Source organism: Benincasa hispida, chromosome 6, assembly GCF_027475165.1.
Source record: "Benincasa hispida cultivar pf3 chromosome 6, pf3_genome.v1.1, whole genome shotgun sequence".
Taxonomy (NCBI): Eukaryota; Viridiplantae; Streptophyta; class Magnoliopsida; order Cucurbitales; family Cucurbitaceae; genus Benincasa; species Benincasa hispida.
The window spans coordinates 47,933,987-47,954,202 of record NC_143483.1 but is presented as its reverse complement, the minus strand read 5'-3'; the positions used below and the strand labels follow the sequence as shown (position 1 = coordinate 47,954,202).

The window sequence follows — 20,216 nt, the reverse complement described above, 5'->3', positions numbered from 1 at the left end:
AGTTTATTCAAATTAAACGACCTTTGATTAAAATTCTCATACATATTTTGAGAAGACAAGAGAGTTAGCTCCAATACAAAATTGATGCAGCGCCTATTTTTCCACTATAAATACACTCAAACACAATACATAGAACAGAATCCTTAATTAAGTTCATAATGCTTGATTTTGGTTACTAAAGGAGTAAATTACAGAACCAACCAAGAAAACAAATAGCAACATAAACTAAAAGGAAAATCACAAAATTTATTCCACATGATTTTCCTACTTCAAACATCTCTCAGAATCAATCATTTATTTCCAAAACCATATCAGTTATAATCTAACATAATCATTATTCTTCAATAACGACATGAACACCACACATGCTTAAATTTATTTCACCTTCAAAGAACCTTTTGTCAGTAACCTCAAACGACATCCTAAATTCCTTCCAAATACTTGTCGTAGAATTGTTGCAATCATCATCGTTATTCCTATTACAGTCCGGTGATCCCTCCATAAAATCATCCCAGGTTGGGTGAAAATCTATATCAGGATGAAGTACTATCAACCACATATACTCGTACGGCAATATTTGGAGTAATATCGAGCTTTCCCCTGGTTCAAGAACGGATTTTGCTTCTTCAGAACTCCAGACCTGAATGTCGTTGATGGATAGTTTACATTTAACTTTCGTCCATCTATGGTCACTATAATTAACTTGGAACTTAACACAAGGAGCAACAACTTTCAATTTTTGACTTGGATAAAGTCGCAAAGAAAATATAATGGGATTGTTCTTGTTGATGTGACTGAACCATTTTGGAATATCGCAATTCATTAATAAGATTTGTTTCCAATGTTCCTGTACCATGAGAGTGAGTGTGTAAAAATAATTTGCAGATATAAAAAATTTTGGATACAACTCTTGGAGTTTATCAATGAAAGATTTTGTTATATTTGCAATTTTAAAAGATGTCATCATACAATTAATTATTAACCTTAAAAGTGCTATCCATTGCAATAGTAATTAACAATCCATGACTTAATTATATATTAACAAATATAAAAGTAAAAAAAACAAAAGTTAGGGGAAAGAGAGATGGTACCGAATCAGAAGATATGAAATCAACTAAGTTGTCTGGAAATGCGACCAATGATATGCACCCAGTAGCATTAAGAAAAGTTATGTCTTCTGGTATCTTTGGAATTTCTTCGAGTAACTCACAATCCGTGACATCAAGAATTCTCAAGGATTTAAAATTAACAATACACGAGGGTAGATTCAAAAAGTCGTTTCTAGACAAGTCCAACTCTTTCAATGAAGGGGCAACATGAGCAATTGTTTCTAAGAAATCTAAATTGGTTAAATTATTGTCAGAGAGGTTTAACATGGTTAGATTGGGAAATAAGGAATGTGCACAAGGAAATAAGGAAGGAAATGTTGAGATACTAGTTGTATTGATCATGAAAGAAGTAAGATTGGTTAAACCATAAATTGTAGTTGGAAGAGTTGTGATTTGTGTGCAATAGATGACAATATCTTTGAGCCCAGTAAGATATCCAATTGTTGGAGATAGCTCTGCTACAGTACTGCCGTCAAAAATTATGTCCTTTAAAGACTTCATTTCTTCACTGAAATGAGGATAACATTCAACTAAGTTGCACCCTACAAACGCCAAACTTGTTAGGGACTTCAACCTTAGGACGCTGGGAAACTGCTTAAAGCCACTCTCATGACTACAAAGTTCTAATTCAACAAGTTTGCTAAGAGATCCAACTGACTCGTGAACCCTTACTAAATTTGTACACCCAAGAAGATTCAACACCATAAGGTTTTTAGCAGAAGATAAATCAGGAACTTCCTCCAAAAACTTGGAATCTTTAAGATCAATACGCTTCAGTAATTCACAACTCTGCCAAACATAAAAAATACAGTTCAAGCTCAAATTTAGCTAACATTAAGATTAAAACAACATATATAAAAGTATTTGACATAAATACCATAAATCCTTTCCCAAAATATTTGATGGAGCTATATGGCAAGTTGAGTTCAATGAGGTTGTCCATTTTGTAGCTTGAAGGCAAAGATGGAAAAGGAAACCTAGGCCAACTAATCCACCTTAAGCTACTAGGCAGAAAGTCGAGAGTACTTTCCGATGATGTGGCATTGTTAACTTTGAGTAGTACAAGATTTTTAACATTTTCAAAAGCTCTTGAATCAATGTTCAGCTCAGTGGGTTTACGAAAGTCCAACTTTATGGCTTTAACTGCTCTTGCTTCCTATAAAGATACAAAACAAAACATTTCAAAAATAATAAATTCAATACAAGCTTTTTTAAATATCATTAAGTTGTTCTCGTAATTAAATAAGCATAAATAAAGTCTTTGCAAAATTTCTTACCTCATTACTGTTTAAGACGTCCATAGCATCGCTATCGATCAATAATCGTTTTCTTTTTCGAGATTTAGAAGTCTCTGTAAGAGCAATTGTGGAACCCATTTGTTGTATTAAGTCATGCATTTCAACCTTGTTGAATTCGTTAATGCTAAGAAGTGATAGATTCATGAGTTTTGTAATTCCCTTTTCCAAACACAAATTACCACATGCTTCTAACTTCATTTTAACAATGTCTATATCTTCTCCCACAAAGCAACAAGAAATATAAAGGAAAATTTCCTTTACATCATCTTCGAGTCCATCATAACTTATTTGAAGAAGATCTCGGATGTCTTTGTCAAGGTAGGAGTTCTCATATTCGTCCAATATACGATCAAACTTGGATTGATCAATTGAATAGAGGAAAGAACCTAACACTTCAAGAGCCAAGGGAAGACCTTTACAATAATGCACAGCACGTTTTGAAAGCTCTAAATAATCACTTGTGGGTTGACTATTCTTAAAAGCATGCCAACTAAAAAGCTCAAGAGCTTCATCATTATTCAATCCATTGACACTTTTCACTATATCAAATCCATGAATAGCAAGTAAATGTTTATTTCTTGTTGTCACAATGACTTTACTTCCAGCTCCAAACCAATCATGTCCTCCTGCTAATACTCGTAACTGTTCAATCGTATCTATATCATCAAGAACCACGAGAATCTTTTTTGAGCATAGTCGATCTCTTATGATGTTAATTCCTCTATGAATATTGCTAACTTTGATTAAATCGTCCATTAACACCTCACACAGTAGCTTCTCCTGGAGTTGAACAAGGCCTCCATATTGATTTGAAGCTTCTCTAATATTTGCTAGAAAGCACCAACCTTCAAAGTTATCAGCAATTCTATTGTATAATGCTTTGGCCAAAGTTGTCTTACCCATACCTCCAATTCCATATAATCCGACCATAGTAATTCCATCAAACATAACACGTGAGAGTAAACTCATAATTTGTATGTCAACTCCAACTGGATATTTAGCTACATGCAATTGCATCGTTGTACGATTTAATTTCTTCCAGACTTCTTGAACAATTTTTTGAATCAAACTAGCCTCATCACTGCCAATTTTTTTTTTTTTTTTTTTTTTTTTTTAAAAAAAAAACATAAACTAAAAAGAGTTACTGTCATGAAACACGCATTTGTTTCCTCACAATAATTCCTAAAACCAAGCAATATCTATCAGAAGGGACTGGAGACAGGACATAACGAATAGTGCAAAATTCCATTCTGAACCCAAAAAAACTAAGGTTTATTTAAGGTCTGTTTTCAAGTATAAAAAAATAAATCAAAATATTTATAAAATATAGCAAAATTTTAGAATTATTAGTGATAGACGCTATCAGTGACATTGATAAACACCGATAGAAGTCTATCAATGTTTATCAGCATCTATCATTGATAGTTCTAAAATTTTTCTATATCTTGTAAATATTTTCAACAATTTTATCATTTGAAATAATTTTTCTTTTAATAACTTTTTTTTTATTTGTTTTTAGTTTTTAAAAATTAAGCATATAAATATTACTTTTATCCATAAGTTTCTATGATTTGTTATCCTTTTTTTTCTTTTTTTAGTAAAAAAACTAAACCAAATTTTGAAAACTCAAAAAAAAAAAAAAGTAATTTTCAAACACTTGTTTTTGTTTTTAGAATTCAATTAGAAACTCAAGGGGATCTTAATAAAATGAAAAATTAGAAAAAAAAACCAACATAAATTTCAAAAATAAAAAAGCACAAATGAAATTCTTATCAAAGGGAATATATATATATATATATATAAATCTCTTTTATTTTTCCTCTTTACCAGCATACTCTTCATCAAATAAAAAAAAAAATACTAAAAATAGAAATTGAAGAGCAAAAGAGTAGAAGGATATGGAAAAATACTCTTTTTCCAGAACCCATCCAGACATATGGGAAATAGTAGTTAGAGCCTCCCTCCATGTTTGCATTTTGTTGAAGAATCTAACTTCAAGTTTGGCAAATTCTTCTCCAAATCTTCCACTTTGTTTTCTTACTTGAGATGGATCTACTTTGTAAAAAACGGGTAAAACAACATGTCCACCAAATTTGTTGCACATAATAATTTTCACCAGTTCATTCAAACACCAACTCGAAGATGCATAATTTTCAGAGATTATAACGATCGAGATCTTGGATTCTTCAATAGCTTCCAAAAGTGATGTAGAAATTTCTTCTCCTCTCGAAAGCTTGTTATCTATAAAAACATTGATTCCTCTTTGACGCAAAGCCATATTAAGATGACTCGTGAAGTTTGATCGTGTATCTTCTCCGCGAAAACTTAAGAATACATCAAAACTCCATTTAAAATGTGAGCAAGATGATCCAGCTGCTCGATCCATATTGACGAACCTGAAAGAGAAATCAAAGATGAGTCACCCGCTCCTCGGTCTTCTCTATTCTTTCTCTCCTCTTCTCCTCCATCTCTATTTCTTTTTTCTTTTTCTTCCTCGTTCTTTGGTAATCGACAAAAATGACTTATTTGAAGTTTTAGTTTTAAAATTTTAATCCTTTTTAAAAACATCGACAGAATATCTGTCTAACTTCGAGATCGATAGTAAAAGCACTATATCAATCAAACTACGTTCATGTTGGCAAATAAAGATAATTGAGGTGGAAAGATTTGAGATTGATGTGATGAAATAAAAGGATTAGATATATATATATATATAATTTATTAGAGGGAAAAGTAAAAGGAAAAGGTTTAGATATATATATATATATATATATATATTAAATGCCCATCGAGAAACATGCCAAAAGGAAAAAAAGAAGAGAACAAATTCATCTTCCTCTTCTTCGTGGTGTTTTCTTTTTTCAGCCGGCTTGCTTTTCTTATTCAATTTCTTGCTCTGGCATTATGGGATTGATTGAATTTTCCAAACGTTTGGAGTTGTTGATCTACAATGGTTACTTTCTTCTAATCGAATATATGCATATTGAATACGTACCTTATAACCTTTGGTAGAATGGTTGCCTTGCTTAACTATAGACTTATAAAAAATTATCTTTTAAGTCTCGAACTTTATGTAATATGTTGAAAAAAATCAAAGTATCTCCAGCACTATTGAAAAATCAAAGTAGCTCCGATGCTATTATTGAGAAAATGGAATTAATGAAAAAAATTAAATATTTGCAAAAGCAAAACAATATTTCAATGTTTGTTAAACAAAGAGAAGAGAAATGAAAATGAGAATGAAATTCAAATTCTTATTGAAATAAGAAAAAATTGGTGATACATAAAATATGATACTTAAAATGTGGTACATAAAATTAGGATACTTATTTTATATGAGACATCACCCTTTTATAGGAACAAAAGATAAATTAAATTAAAGGCATATTAAAAGCATAAACTTAATAACTTAAAATTAAAAACATAAAAACCAAAAACGGAAAAATAAATCAAATAATAAAGTAAATAACTTCAAGTAAAAAAGAAAAAACTCATAATTCAACATAATAGATATGTTAGGTCATTAAGTTTTTAAAATGAAAAATTGTAGTCTCTAAGAATGGATTTAAAAGGTTTTTCCATACTAACAGAATTGTGTAAATGAAACAAAAAGATGACTGGATAAGTTGATGTTGAGTAAGATTTTATGGACCCAAGTTAAACATTGGCAAGATGCTTCTTCTTCTTTGCTCGCATTCAGTTCCTTTTCTAAGGGTTTCTATTTATTCTGGTGGAGTGTAATCGAAGCACCTTCTTGATAATTATCTCCAATCTTTTTCCTTTCTCCAGGGGTTTCTCTTCACTTTGACAATTTTCTGAAGTTTATGATTTTGTGTTGGTTGAATCATATTCTTCTTCATGACCAACAATTACACAATGTCCAGCTTGCATGCACATAACATCAACATGGGAGAAAAAAAAAAGAGTTTTAGGTAATTTCTAAAAACGAAACCAAGTTTTTGAAAACTACTATTTTTAGTTTTCAAATTTTGGTTTTGATTTTAAAAATACTTCTAAAATTTAGACAACAAAACACAGAGAACAATAGTTGGAAAGTGATGATTATAGTCTTAATTTTCAAAAACAAAAAACCAAAAACTCGAATGGTTATAAACAAGAGCCTAAGACCTTGTTTGGTAACCATTTTATCTTTTGTTTTTGTTTTTTAAAATTAAACCCATAGACACTACTTTCACCTTCAATTTTCTTCGTTTGTTATCTACTTTTTACTAATAGTTTAAAAAACCAAGCCAAAATTTAAAAAATTAGAAAAAAGTAGCTTTTAAATTTTCTTGTTTAAAACCATCGGTAAAAATGTAGATAACAATGAAAGAAAGTTGATGGTGGAAATAGCATTTTATAGACTTAATTTTCATAAACAAAAACCAAAAATCATATTGTTACCAAACGGAGCCTAAACTTTTACACCTATTTTCAATTAAATGATAACTTTTCAAAGTTTTCCATTGTTTCTATCAAATTTCAAATATTTTGTTTCAGTTCCTTAACTATATATTAATTAAACTCAGTTCTTGTCATTTATTGTGTTAAAAATAGAATTGATTATATTTAGTTTCTTGTTGCTAGTCTTTAGGGTTGCTATTCTTTGTGCTAGTCTTGTGCTATTTGTTTTGGGTGGTTAGTTTGTTATTTATGGTGTACTTTGAGCTATATAAGGCCTAATTGGAATGAAATTCATGAACTGTTATTTCATATCACTTTCTCTCTTTTACTAGTTATCTCCATTCTTTTTTCTATCAGTGGTATTAGAGCCCGATTGTGGCATCTTTTTTCTTAGCCATTAAACCAACTCTCATTCCTTTATCTTCTACAATAGTTAATAAGCATAGACAATGGCCTCAGACAACTATGTGCAACCAGCAATTCCCCGCTTTGATGGTCATTATGATCATTGGAGCATGTTGATGGAGAATTTCTTACGATCCAAATAGTACTGGACCATTGTTGAAGCAAGAGTGAATGAACCAGCTGCTGGAATTGTCTTGTCAAAAGCTGACCAAAATAAGCTAGAGGAACAAAAATTGAAGGATCTCAAGGCAAAGAATTATTTATTCCAAGCCATTGATTGTGCCATCTTGGAGATCATTTTGCAAAAGGATACATGCAAGCAAATTTGGGACTCCATGAAGAAAAAGTATCAAGGCACAATGAGGGTGAAAAGACAGCAGCTCCAAGCTCTTTGTGAAGAGTTCAAGATTCTTAAAATGAAGCAAGGTGAGTCTGTGGATAGGTATTTCTCACGGACCTTGGCTAGAGCAAACAAGATGCGTATCCATGGAGAGAAGATTGAAGATGTAGCTGTGGTTAAGAAGATTCTTCGGTCGATGGGTTCTAAATTTGCATATGTGGTTTATTCAATTGAGGAATCAAAAGATATTGATACATTATCAATTGATGAATTACAAAGTTCTTTACTTGTGCATGAGTAGAGAATGACGTCAAATACAGGTCCAACCAAAGAACAAGCTCTGAAAACTTCAACTCATGGTGAAAACTCTACAGGGAGAGGATCAAATAGAAGACGTGGTCGAGGTCACGGAAGGTGGCAAGGAAGAGGACGAGGTGGTGGACATGATCCACACAAGCAAACATCCAACAATAACTCGAAACTTGATAAGTCCAACATTCAATGTTATCGTTACCATAATTTTGGTCATTACAAGTCTGAATGCACAACCAACTTCAACCATGAAAAAGGAGAGCAATCCAATTTTATAGAGGAAAAGGAGCAAGAAACTCTATTGATGACGTGCCACCACAACGAGGAGCTTGGAACTAACATATGGTATATAGACACTGGTTGCAGCAATCATATGTGTGGTAACAAGTCTCTCTTTTCTCATTTGGATAAAAGTTATCATTCTACTATGACATTTGGTGATAATTCTAAAGTAAATATTGTGGGTAAAGGAAATATTCAAATTAAGATAAAAAAAAAAAAAAAGGCAATGTTGAAACCATATCAAATGTGTTTTATATTCCTGATTTGAGAAGCAATTTACTGAGTGTTGGACAGCTACAAGAGAAGGGTTATGTCACAACTATCAAAGAAGACACCTGTGAGATATATGATCTAAGAAGAGGATTGATAGCTCATGTTGAAATGGCCTCGAACAGGTTGTTCCCACTCAAACTAGAAGGTTTGGAGTTATGTTTCAAGACTAATATAGATCAAGACCCCACATAGCTTTGGCATTTGTGATATGTCCACTTGAATTTTAAAGGTTTGCAAGTCTTTTCTCAAAAGCAAATGGTGGTTGGCCTTCCCCAAATTCTTCCTCCCACAAAAGTATGTGAAGATTGTGTTGTTGGCAAACAACATCGTGAGAGCTTTCCAAAAGGCAAAGCATGGAGAGCACATGAATCCTTGGAGTTGATTCATTCTGACATATGTGGCCCATTAAACCCAGTATCAAATGGGAAGAAAAAATATTTTATTTCTTTCATTGACGATTTTTCCAGAAAAACTTGGGTTTATTTCTTGTAGAAAAAGTCTAAAGCATTCTCAATTTTCAAAAGCTTTAAAGCGGTAGTTGAAAATAAAATTGGGAGAAAAATCAAAACCCTTCAAATGGATCATGGAGGAGAATACATGTCACAAGAATTTGTAAATTTTTGTGCTCAGCATGGAATTCGGCACCAGTTGATAGCAGCCTACACACCTCAACAAAATGGTGTTGCCGAAAGAAAAAATCGTACTATCCTCAATATGGTTCGAAGTATGATTGCAAATGGGAGAGTTCAAAAGAAATTCTGGCCAGAAGCAGTAAATTGGGGTGTTCATGTTTTGAATCGAAGTCTGACTTTTTCGGTGAAAAACATGACTCCTCAAGAAGCTTGGGATGGGCGTAAACCATCAGTTGATCACTTTAAAGTGTCAATTGATCACTTTAAAGTGTTCGGGTGCATTGCATATGCACACCTTCCTAACGAGAAGAGAAGGAAGCTAGAAGACAAAGGTAAAAAAATGTGACTTTCTTGGCATTAGTGAGCAATCAAAGGCTTACAAATTGTTCAATCCAATCACAGGTAAAATTGTAATTAGCCAAGATGTTATGTTTGATGAACTAAACACTTGAAATTAGATAGAAGATACTCTAGAGCAACAAACAATACCTATGAATTTTGAAGACAGTGATGAATCTTTGACACCTCAACTTGAAAATCCAGTACAACAATCAGTTGAGCTTGAGGCTACTGAGTCTCAAACAGGATGTGCAAGTTCTTCAAGATCACAACGAGTTAGAAGGAGACCAACATGGATGGAAGATTGTGAGGTTAGTGATGATCTTTCTGATGAGGCATTTATCCATTATGTTTTATTATCAAAATGTGATCCACTAATTTTTGAAGAAGCTGTCAAAGATATAAAATGGAAGCAGGCCATGGATGAAGAGATTAAGTCAATTGAGAAAAACAACACTTGAGATCTATCAGAACTTCCTAGAGGGCAAAAATCCATTGGTGTTAAATGGGTTTACAAGACAAAGCCGAATAAAGATGGCCAAGTAGACAAATACAAGCTCGTCTTGTTGCAAAGGCGTACAACCAACAAATTAGCATTGACTACAATGAAGTTTTCGCTCTAGTTGCAAGACATGATACGATTCGAATGGTGTTAGCATTGGTAGCACAAAGCAATTGTAAAATTCTTCAAATGGACATGAAACCAGCCTTACTGCATGGCAACTTGAATGAAGAAGTTTACATAGATCAACCCCCTGGATATGTTCAATAGAGTAATGCAAGAAAGGTATATTGCTTAAAGAAGGCTTTGTATGGATTGAAGCAAGCTCCTAGGGCTCGTTCGCAGCGGGGTCTAAGTAATGATATGTGATTATTTCAAGCCTAAAGAATAATATGAAGATGGCTCAAGCAAGTTTTATAGCTCATGACAGCATAGAGCCTCATGATGAGTTTCTCATGAATGTGAGACTTAATTAGACAGAGTTATTCTCAGACATGTAGAGCCTAGGAAAGACATCACAGTTGGCGCTTCTAGAGTAGAAGCAGTTTTCAGTTGACTAGATTTTTTCTGGTACGTATCTTCAGATGACACATTATATAGTATGACCAGTTTCTTCACTACACATATGAAGTTTTCCCTGTGACATGGTAGGCTCAGATATATGTTTTTAGTATATAAGACTTTCTTAACTTCATGGCCGTTTTCACAGTTCTCAGCTCAAACATGTAGAAGTATTGCTGATTTTCAACATCTTAAATTTCATAGTTATATATGGAAGGGGTTGTTACACCTCTTTTGGTACTAGTTTTAGCTATGTCAAACGATGACCCTCGTTTTGCATCTAGTTTTTTTTAAGAGTCTCCAGTTAGCATTGGGTACTCGATTGGATTTTCGTACAATTTTTCACCCATAGACTGATGGTTAAATAGAACGTCTGAACCAGATATTGGAAGATATGTTGTGCACTTGTGCACTAGAGTTTTCAGGGAGTTGGGACTCTCACTTGCATTTAATGGAATTCGCATATAATAATAGCTATTAGACTGCCACTGGCACATTGCCATTTGAGGCCCTATATGGGAAGAGTTGCAGGTCCCCTGTGTTGGGATGAGGTAGGAGAGAAGAAATTGTTAGGACCTGAATTGGTGCAGACCACAAATGAGGCAATACAGAAGATTAGGGTTCGTATGCAAACAGCTCAGAACAGATAGAAGAGCTATGTTGATGTAAGACGTAAGAACCTGGAATTTGAGACTGGTGTGAAAGTGTTCTTAAAAGTGGCACCCATGAAAGGTATTCTGAGGTTTGGCAGGAAGGGAAAGTTGAGTCCGAGATTCATTGGACCTTTCCAGGTCCTGGAACGAGTTGGCCCTGTAGCTTACCATTTGGCGGTGCCCCCAGCACTGTCTTCAGTTCATAATGTCTTCCATGTTTCGATGCTAAGGAAGTATGTAACAGACAACTTGAGCTACGAGGAGAAGCCTATAGAGATCCTCGCCAGAGAGGTAAAAACATTGCACCGCCGGGAAATTGCTTTTGTGAAAGTCTTGTGGCAGAATCACCAGTTCCAGGAGGCTACCTGGGAGCGAGAAGGATGAGATGAAGGTCCAGTACCCAGCGCTTTTTCAAGAATGAACTTTCAAGGACGAAATTTCTTTGAGGAGGGAAGAATGTAACACCCCCAGAGTGTTTTTTCAAGAATGAACTTTCGAGGATGAAAGTTCTTTAAGGAGGGAAGAATGTAACACCCCGCACATTTTTTAGTAATAATGTAATTTCAATAACTTTATTATTTAGAATTTTAGTAATTGTTATTAGTTGGAGGGCATTTTTGGAATTTTGGACTTCAAGTGTAAGTGCGGGAATTTAATTGTTGGTGTGAAATTATTCAAATTGGAAATTAATGGCAGAAATTAATTTTCTTTTGAAACGGAAAGGAATTTAATAGTATAAAACGGAAACGAATTAAATGTAATTATATTTATTTCCTTTTTTAGTTTTTTTATTATTATTATTATTATTATTATTTTTATAAAAAGTCAAACCCCACCCCCTTTTTCTTCCTCACGTTCTGAGCCCATCCGACGCCGCCCAAAGCCGCCGCGTCAGTTTCTTCTTCATGACCTCCGTCCACCACTGCTCAAGCGTCATTCACTTTTGCCGTCACTGGATCTATCAATTTGGGTAAGATTTCTGTCGTTTGGGTTTGTTTTTGATTGATTCTTGAATACTCATTTACTCTTGGCATCAATTGGTTGATACCCATTGTGTTTCAACTTTAAATTCAAGTTTTGAAGGTATTGAGGTGTTGTTCAGTGAAGTTGGAGTTTGTTTTAGCGAGTTTTGGTAAGTTTTATGCTTTGATGACCCTCTTGTAGATTAATTTTGGTTGTTGAGAAATTTTTGTAAAGTCATTTGGAAGTGAATTTTTTGACGAAGCTACATATGGATAATTTATTTGAGACATTGGTAGTGAACTATGTATTTGATTTAAGCTTTAATCATGTAAGCCTAATTTCAAATTATGATTAGGGGGTTGATTCAAGAATTTCATTCAAGATGAAGAAGAGTTTGATTTGCTAATTATTTGGGCTTAAAATTGGAGGTTTGGAAGGTGAATTCGAATTAGACCACACCTTAGGTAAGGTTATCTAGAAATATTTTGTAATATTTGAGTATTTGGAATTTGGCATTAACTTTAATTTTAAAGCTTTAAAGCTTGGTTTATGTTTAGGCTTGAATAAAGATTCAAGAATTTCACAAAGATTCAATTGCTTTTTTGTTCGACCTAATATCAAGGTAAGTAATCTTACTACTGGAACTGGCCACGGGCCAGGTATTAGATGTATGCTAGCATGTTAAATGAAGGTTATGGCAGAATGACAGCATGAAAGATTGATAGTATAACATGATTAAAGTATGTTATGTTACAAGATCCGAATTATTTATTTATGCACATAGACACTTGAATGCTAGTATGAGATGGTATGTGTTTCCATGGTTGTATTTGATCTGATGATGTTGAGGTATACATGTATGTTGTAGAACCATGATGTTGAGGTATATGTGTATATTGTAGAGCCATGATGTTGAGGTTTATATGTATGTCATAGATTTGTACAGTGATGATTATGATGTTGAGACTGTGCAAATGTCCTTACTGATTAGTTAGATGCCCATTAGATTTTGTGTTTCCTTCGGGATTCACCAGTTTGTGTTTCCTTCGGGATTCATCAGTTTGTGTTTCCTTCGGGATTCCCCAGTTTGTGTCTCCTTTGGGATTCACCAGTTTGTGTTTTCTTCGGGATTCACCAGTTTGTGTCTCCTGCAGGATTCATCAGAGATAGTGGGCATACTTAACTACAGTAGGATAGGACTCAGTCTCCTTCTTGTTTCATGTGCATATGTGTCCCATGAGGACTAGAGCAGTTTATATATTTCACCAGAGGTAGGTATCTAGAGGACATAGATGCCTAGCCTGACCCCAGTGGTGAGGTTACTTACTGAGTATTTTATACTCATACTTTCTCGTGTTGTTGTTTCAAGTAAGAGTAGGGACGCGCCGATGAATGACAAGCGGAATCCGTGATCGAGTCACTGAGACCAGTTTTTATGCTTCCGCTCATAAGACTTAGATTTCCTTTCATATTTTGCTAAGCTTTTAGTTTTAATGTTTAAAACTTACTTTTAATAATTGTTTTTCATACTTATTTATTAACCTTTATAATTTATGTGTACCCTATTGTTGTTTTAACATTTGCATTTAATAAAGGACTTTTGAACTCCTCTTATCAAATTAGTATTTATTTCACCATAAAAGAGTATCATTTTAAGCTCTATGCATGCATGTTTCTTTTAGTAACGGCCTAACTTAAGTCCTAGAGAGTCGGGTCGTTACAGAGGTAATACAATCAGTAGTGGGAATTTTCATCAATCAGAAGAAATATGCACTGGAGATCTTTGACAAGTTTCAATGAAGAATTGCAACTCAGTGATAACTCTAGTTGAACCTTATTTGAAGCTCACAAAGGACCATGAAGGAAAGAAGGTCAACAACACTCTCTATAAGCAAATCGTTGGAAGCTTGATGTACTTAATAGCTACAAGGCCTAATATTATGTATGTTGTGAATTTAATTAGTAGGTTTATGGAATCTCCAACTGAGCTTCATCTCCTTGCTGCCAAAAGAATCTTAGTTACTTAAAAGGGACTCTTAGTCTTGGCATACTTTATCAAAAAGGAGAAAAACTAAACCTTGTTGGTTTAGCGATAGTGATTATGTAGGAGATTTAAATGTTAGAAAGAGTACTTCAGGGTATGTTTTCATGTTGTGTTCAGGAGCTATCTCATGGTCTTCTAAGAAACAGCCAATTGTCACATTATCTACCACTGAAGCTGAACTTGTAGCAGCAACATCATGTGCATGTCAAGCCATTTGGTTGAGGAACATTCTTGAGAATTTACATTATAGGTAAGAAGAAGCATCTATCATTCATTGTGATGACACATCAACAATCAAGCTCTCAAGGAATCCTGTCTTGCATGGACGAAGGAAACACATTGATGTAAGATACCATTACTTGAGGGATCTTACAAATGATGGAATTATCAATCTAAACTACTGTAAAAGTGAAGATCAAGTGGCAGATATTTTAACCAAGCCTCTCAAATTAACAACATTTGTGAAGCTTCGAAGCTTACTTAGGGTGGTTTCCTCTACTACTTTAAACTAAATACTAAATTGCATAGTTTTAGTTTAAGGGAGGGTGTTAAAATAGAATTGATTATATTTCGTTTCTTGTTGCTAGTCTTTAGGGTTGCTATTCTTTGTGCTAGTCTTGTGCTATTTGTTTTGGGTGGTTAGTTTGTTATTTATGGTGTATTTTGAGCCTATATAAGACCTAATTGGAATGAAATTCATGAACTGAAGTTTCATATCACTTCCTCTCTTTTACTATTTTTCTCCATTTTTTTCTATCATATTGTTCATCATTTCTTTCTTTTTTTTTTTTTTTTTTTTTTTTTTTTTTTACAAGAAACAAGAGGAGAAAGGGATCAGTAGGTGCACAAAAATATCTCAACTAAGTTGACACATCCATAACATCCTCATCATAGCTCCAACCCAAATGAGAATTCATTGATGGCCTAAAAACAGAAGTGGAAAAAGGGAGAGCTAGAAAAGAGCTCACCAATACAAGGCACTTGTGGAAATATCAAAATTACAAAAAGAAAAATTAGATTTTAAGCACCAATTAGAAGTAGAAATAATGATATCTTCCAAAAGAGATCATGGGCACTTCGAAATATCTTTGAAGAGTCGATTGTTGCGCTCGAGCCAAAGATTCTAGAGAGTCAATCCTATCAGGTTAGATAGCATAATTTATTGTTCATCGTTTATTTCGAAAACAAGAACTATGCTTTGAAACTTTCGCATCCATACCCTAGTTTAAAACACACAGATACTCTTTTTCTTCAATCAAACTATTAAGAGAAGAAGTATTTATATCAAGTGACTTCTATATGAACAAAAGACTAATGTCTCAACAACTAAAATGATTTCTCTTACGCAAAATTCAAGAACAAAAACAAAAATTCCAATGTGTTAAGAACCACAATATATAATATAAGCATTAAAATTTTTAAAAATCAGACTAAATTAAACCCCACTTTTAAAATGAAGGGAAAAAAAGGTCTAACTAAATTATCTTGAAGTTCGGGTAATAATAGTTTCTTTATATAGAAAAATAATTCTATATACTTTAAACTATATTCAGTGGAGTTGACAAATATATATATATATATATCACTCTCACAGTTAATTTATTGGAGGATTTTTTTGGTAGAGACCTTCACATACACATTGAGAATGTCCACGTGAACCACCAGGGAAAAGGAAGAAGAAGATCACATAACTCCCTCTGCCTCATCCCACGATTCCTAAGAGAAATTAGGGGAGGGAAGTTATTTTCAATAAGTCTCTCCCTTTTAATTCAAATTTAAATTAAAACAATAAATATGTTATGCGTTATATCAAATATATTATGTGTTTTATCAAATATAACACATAACATATGGTTCATATTATATCAAATATAATATAACTTATAGTTTGTAATACTATCAATAATCTATGATATTTGATATAAGTCAAATTTATATTAAATACAGTTATATGAATCCAATTCATATAATTAATATTTGAATCATATTCAAATATTTATATCCTTTCAATAAACTTTATATTATAATGTATCACATATATTATGTTAGTTATATCTTATATAATTAATCCCTTAATTAATTTGAACATTTCAAATTAATCTAAAATTAATTTAATTCTCAATAATTCAAGTTGAGCTACAAATAAGACCTTATGGACCTATAAATTGAAGCTACAATGGTATTTGAATAATTAATTAAAGGAGTTTAATTAAATTATTCAACATCCATTAACTGTCGGTCACTCCACTAAAAACCAATAGTTGATATTTCTGTGTCCATTGGATATAATCAGTCAACAGTGTGATGACCCTTAACAAATTACTTGTAACTACAACTAGGTCAAAATTACTGTTACTCCTTAAGTACCATTGATCCCTCTAATGAACAATTAGTCATAGACAAATTATGACCGAACCCCTCTCGAGTCAGGAGAGCGTGACACACCTCATTGTTCAAGCCTCAAAATATGGTTCAAATGTTCATTATATGAATATGATTCATATAAAAACTATATGTTATAACTTAATATGAATATGATCCATATTAAATTTATATAGTTTTATGAGAGAAATAAATATTTCAATCTGATTCAAATATAAATTATATGAATATGATTCATTTAAAAACTATATATTATAATTTAATGAGAATATGATTCATATTAAATTTATATATAGCTCTACGAGAGAAATAAATATTTGAGTATGATTTAAATATTTATTATATGAATATGATTCATATATGAACCATATGTTAAAATTAATATCAATATGATTAATATTAAATTTATATATTTTATTGAGAGGTTTTATAATTTCAATATGATTCAATTATTATTTATATGAATATGATTCATATAAAAACTATAGGTTAAAATTAATATGAATTTGATTCATGTTAATTCTTTAGGTTATTTGAGATAATAATAAATTATAGTTTATGTTATATTTGATATAACATATAGTTTAAATATATATTAAGTTGGTAATATATATATATATATAATTAAGTTTAAAATTTGAATTTATTAAAAATAAAGAGGAGAGAGTTATAACTCCGTCACCTTTAAATCTCTCCCTCTCACAGTAACAAATTGGAAGAGAGAAAAAGTTCTCTCTCTGTCTCTCTCTAGTTCTCGAATTTTACAGAGAAGAATTTTTCTTACAATTCACTTCTCCTTCCCTCACACTAAGATTGAGTGCAAAGCCACACCTTTGCACGGTTCTCGTCCTTGAGAATAACGGGAAAGACCTCTTGGTGGTGTCTATTCTTGTTTGTTGAGTTAGTGGATGTCGAGTTCGTGAGATCGGAAAAAGACAACTTGAATTGAAGAGGAATATGAAGATTTGGTCTTCAATGGTATGTGATTCTTAATCCCTTTCTCTCTATTTGAACGGTAGAAAGCATGCTTAGGTTTGTAACGACCCTAGTTTCCTACAACATTCTAGGACGCTACTTCATGCATGCATAGACTCAATCGTACAATTTCTTTTAAATCATCAAATTAAAGAGCCAATATTTTATTTAATAATGCTCAAACGAGCAAAGATGTGAGAACATAATTAAATAATAATAAATAAACTAAAGTAAAATAAAATAAAATAATTTACTATTCGGGGTACCCTAAACCCTACTAAAAACAAATAAATGAAATTAAATAATCAAATAATAAAATTGATATATTTTTCATAAAAGTGAAAAACACCTAACTCCTAACCAGATTTCATACTATATGCGGAAGCAGTGAATCGTCCTAATGGCCAGGTCACGTATCTCTCTTGTCATGCACCAATCTGTCATTACTCTTACTTGAAAAATAGGGAAAGAAAAGGGTAAGTATAAAAATATACTCAGTAAGCGGCCTACTACTGGGCCCACTCTGTGATCTATTAGTCTATCCATTGGATCCAAAATGCACAAGGCATCATAAACATAGGCTAAACATAGGCATAGGCATAAGGGGCGAACCCGAAGGCATGCTTTCATAAGTAGTGACACAAAGGTCGTACATAAGCATAGGATGTGGGCCCGAAGGCTCACACATGCGATGTGCATGGCCCAATGGTTCACTAACAGTCACTAAAATCTCATATGGACATAAGCTTACAAACATCCAGTACATAATCAAACATGAGCATGCAATCAAGGCCATGACTCAGCATCAAACTTTAAAACCGTTACCCATACTTCAGTCAACTATTTCACAGTCTACTCATAACTCATACATCATAGACATCAGGCCTTAACACATTATATTCATGCTTCAACATTAGCCCACTATCCCCTATGCACCTTATCACAGTATCCCCTTAATCCTTAAACTTCATCACAGTATGAATACTTCAAATTCAGCAAAAAAAGCCATAACAGATCTTCAAATACGACAAAAATTTCTCGGCAGGCCTAACAACATCCTAGGGCAACCAGCAATAAACCACTTACCTCAGGATAATGCACTGTCCCAAAACAAGACCTTACTCCGCTCGAGAACTTCCTTCACCAACATACGTTCCTGAAACCAAATGCAAAATATAAGTGAACGTTAGCTTAGGCCCAAGAATCCCCAAATGACAATGGGTTGCCAACAAAACAAAAAAACGAACTTACCCAAACAGACCGCTCGGTCGAACTGTCGCAAACCGACTGCTTTCAGCACCGATGACAATAAGCGGACAGAGAACGACGCTTGGAAGGGAAAAACCTGACGCGGCTGGAAGACCCACAATCGACGGTGGCGCGGCTGACGGTGAGGACGATCGCACTGGGAGACCCACGATCGAGCGGCAGAAGAGGCGCAGCTGCTGTCGTCGGAGGTCGAGCTTCGCAGCGGCACAAACCCAGGCTTCGGCTAGGCGGGGCGGTTGACGATGGAGAAGAAAGTCAGCAAAGAAGCTGATGCGGTTGACGACAGAGAACGACGAGAAGGCGCACGGAGACCCGCGACTATAGAAAAATTGGGGGGGGGGGGGGGCCTTTAAAACCCTAATTCCTTCCCAAAATAACCAATGATTTCCCTTTTTTTTTTTTAACTTTGGGGCATTACAAGGTTTATATTTTTTTCATGTTTTCTGTCACTCTGAATTATGTTGTACGTTCTGTAAAATGAAATTTAGATATTGATGCGTTCGATTTATTCTGTTGCGGGGAATTCTAATCCCTTCAATTGGTATCAGAATCATTTCGAATCTCTAAATTTTGTTTTTGGAAATTTAATTCACAGTTTTGGTGGGTGCATGATGCATTATGAATGTACAGGTTTTTGAATATTGGCTAGTTTCAAAATTGACCTAGATTTGATTGTTTTAAAACTATTTAAAGTTGTAATTGTCTAGTGTTTTGGACGTTTAATTTCATGTAATTGAGTCTTTAATTGTTCGTGTCACTCGTGATGGAGTTTTGGCTTTAAATCGATGATTTTTTGGAGCAAGAACGGAGCAAATTGGATGAACGAGTGAAGCAAAGCAGACATTCTGTTGCGTAGTGTCGCAACGCTCTTGCCGCAGCGTTGCATGCAGCGTGGCCCAATGTTGTGGCAACATAAAAACCAACATTGTAATGCTAGAATCAAAGTGTTGCAATGCTCAGAATGGTTAACACACGTGTCAAGATTCCTCTAGATTGTGGGTTCGAGCATGTATGATTTTAATTATTAATATGTCATACTATATGTCATATAGTATAAATCTCACCATAGGATAAACATAAAACTATGCTTCATTTTAATATAAAAGTTATATTATATAGTTGCATGATCAAGTTAAGCATGCTCGTGCATCATATTTAATTAAGAGTTGTATTATATGATTGCATATATAGTAACATGTCTATGCATCATACTTTATTATAAATGTTATATTTGTATGGCTTTCAATATAAGTGTTATATTATGTGATGGGCGTGTTATTTATTTTTATTATTTGATAATATAAATGTTATGTTATATAATGAAAATGAAAATGCATGAAACATAACATTACCTTAGAAATATAATTATTACATTTTTATGTATGTCATTAGATGTATGACTTATTTTTTAATTGTTTCATTAAACTTTATAATATTTATAAGTTAAACGAAATTATAATTAAAATCTATAAT

General features: G+C 33.3%; 1 protein-coding gene across 6 annotated transcripts; it reads right to left on the bottom strand.

The window, feature by feature from the left end:
- Positions 1–276: 276 nt before the first annotated feature.
- LOC120079609 (TMV resistance protein N-like) lies at positions 277–19,069 on the bottom strand. Of its 6 annotated transcripts, none has more exons than XM_039033842.2 (8): positions 18,726–19,069; positions 18,561–18,630; positions 17,836–17,926; positions 4,318–4,803; positions 2,387–3,488; positions 1,987–2,265; positions 1,092–1,898; positions 277–847 (listed from the first exon to the last, which is right to left on the bottom strand). In XM_039033842.2, the coding sequence occupies exons 4-8, from the start codon at positions 4,791–4,793 to the stop codon at positions 335–337; spliced, it is 3,177 nt and encodes a 1,058-aa protein (XP_038889770.2). In that variant the 5' UTR covers positions 4,794–4,803; positions 17,836–17,926; positions 18,561–18,630; positions 18,726–19,069; the 3' UTR covers positions 277–334. The 6 variants fall into 6 exon arrangements, with proteins under 6 accessions (XP_038889770.2, XP_090171160.1, XP_090171159.1 ...); XM_090315034.1 differs by having other exon boundaries at positions 17,836–17,922; XM_090315033.1 differs by lacking the exon at positions 17,836–17,926 and adding an exon at positions 13,058–13,221.
- Positions 19,070–20,216: the final 1,147 nt, after the last annotated feature.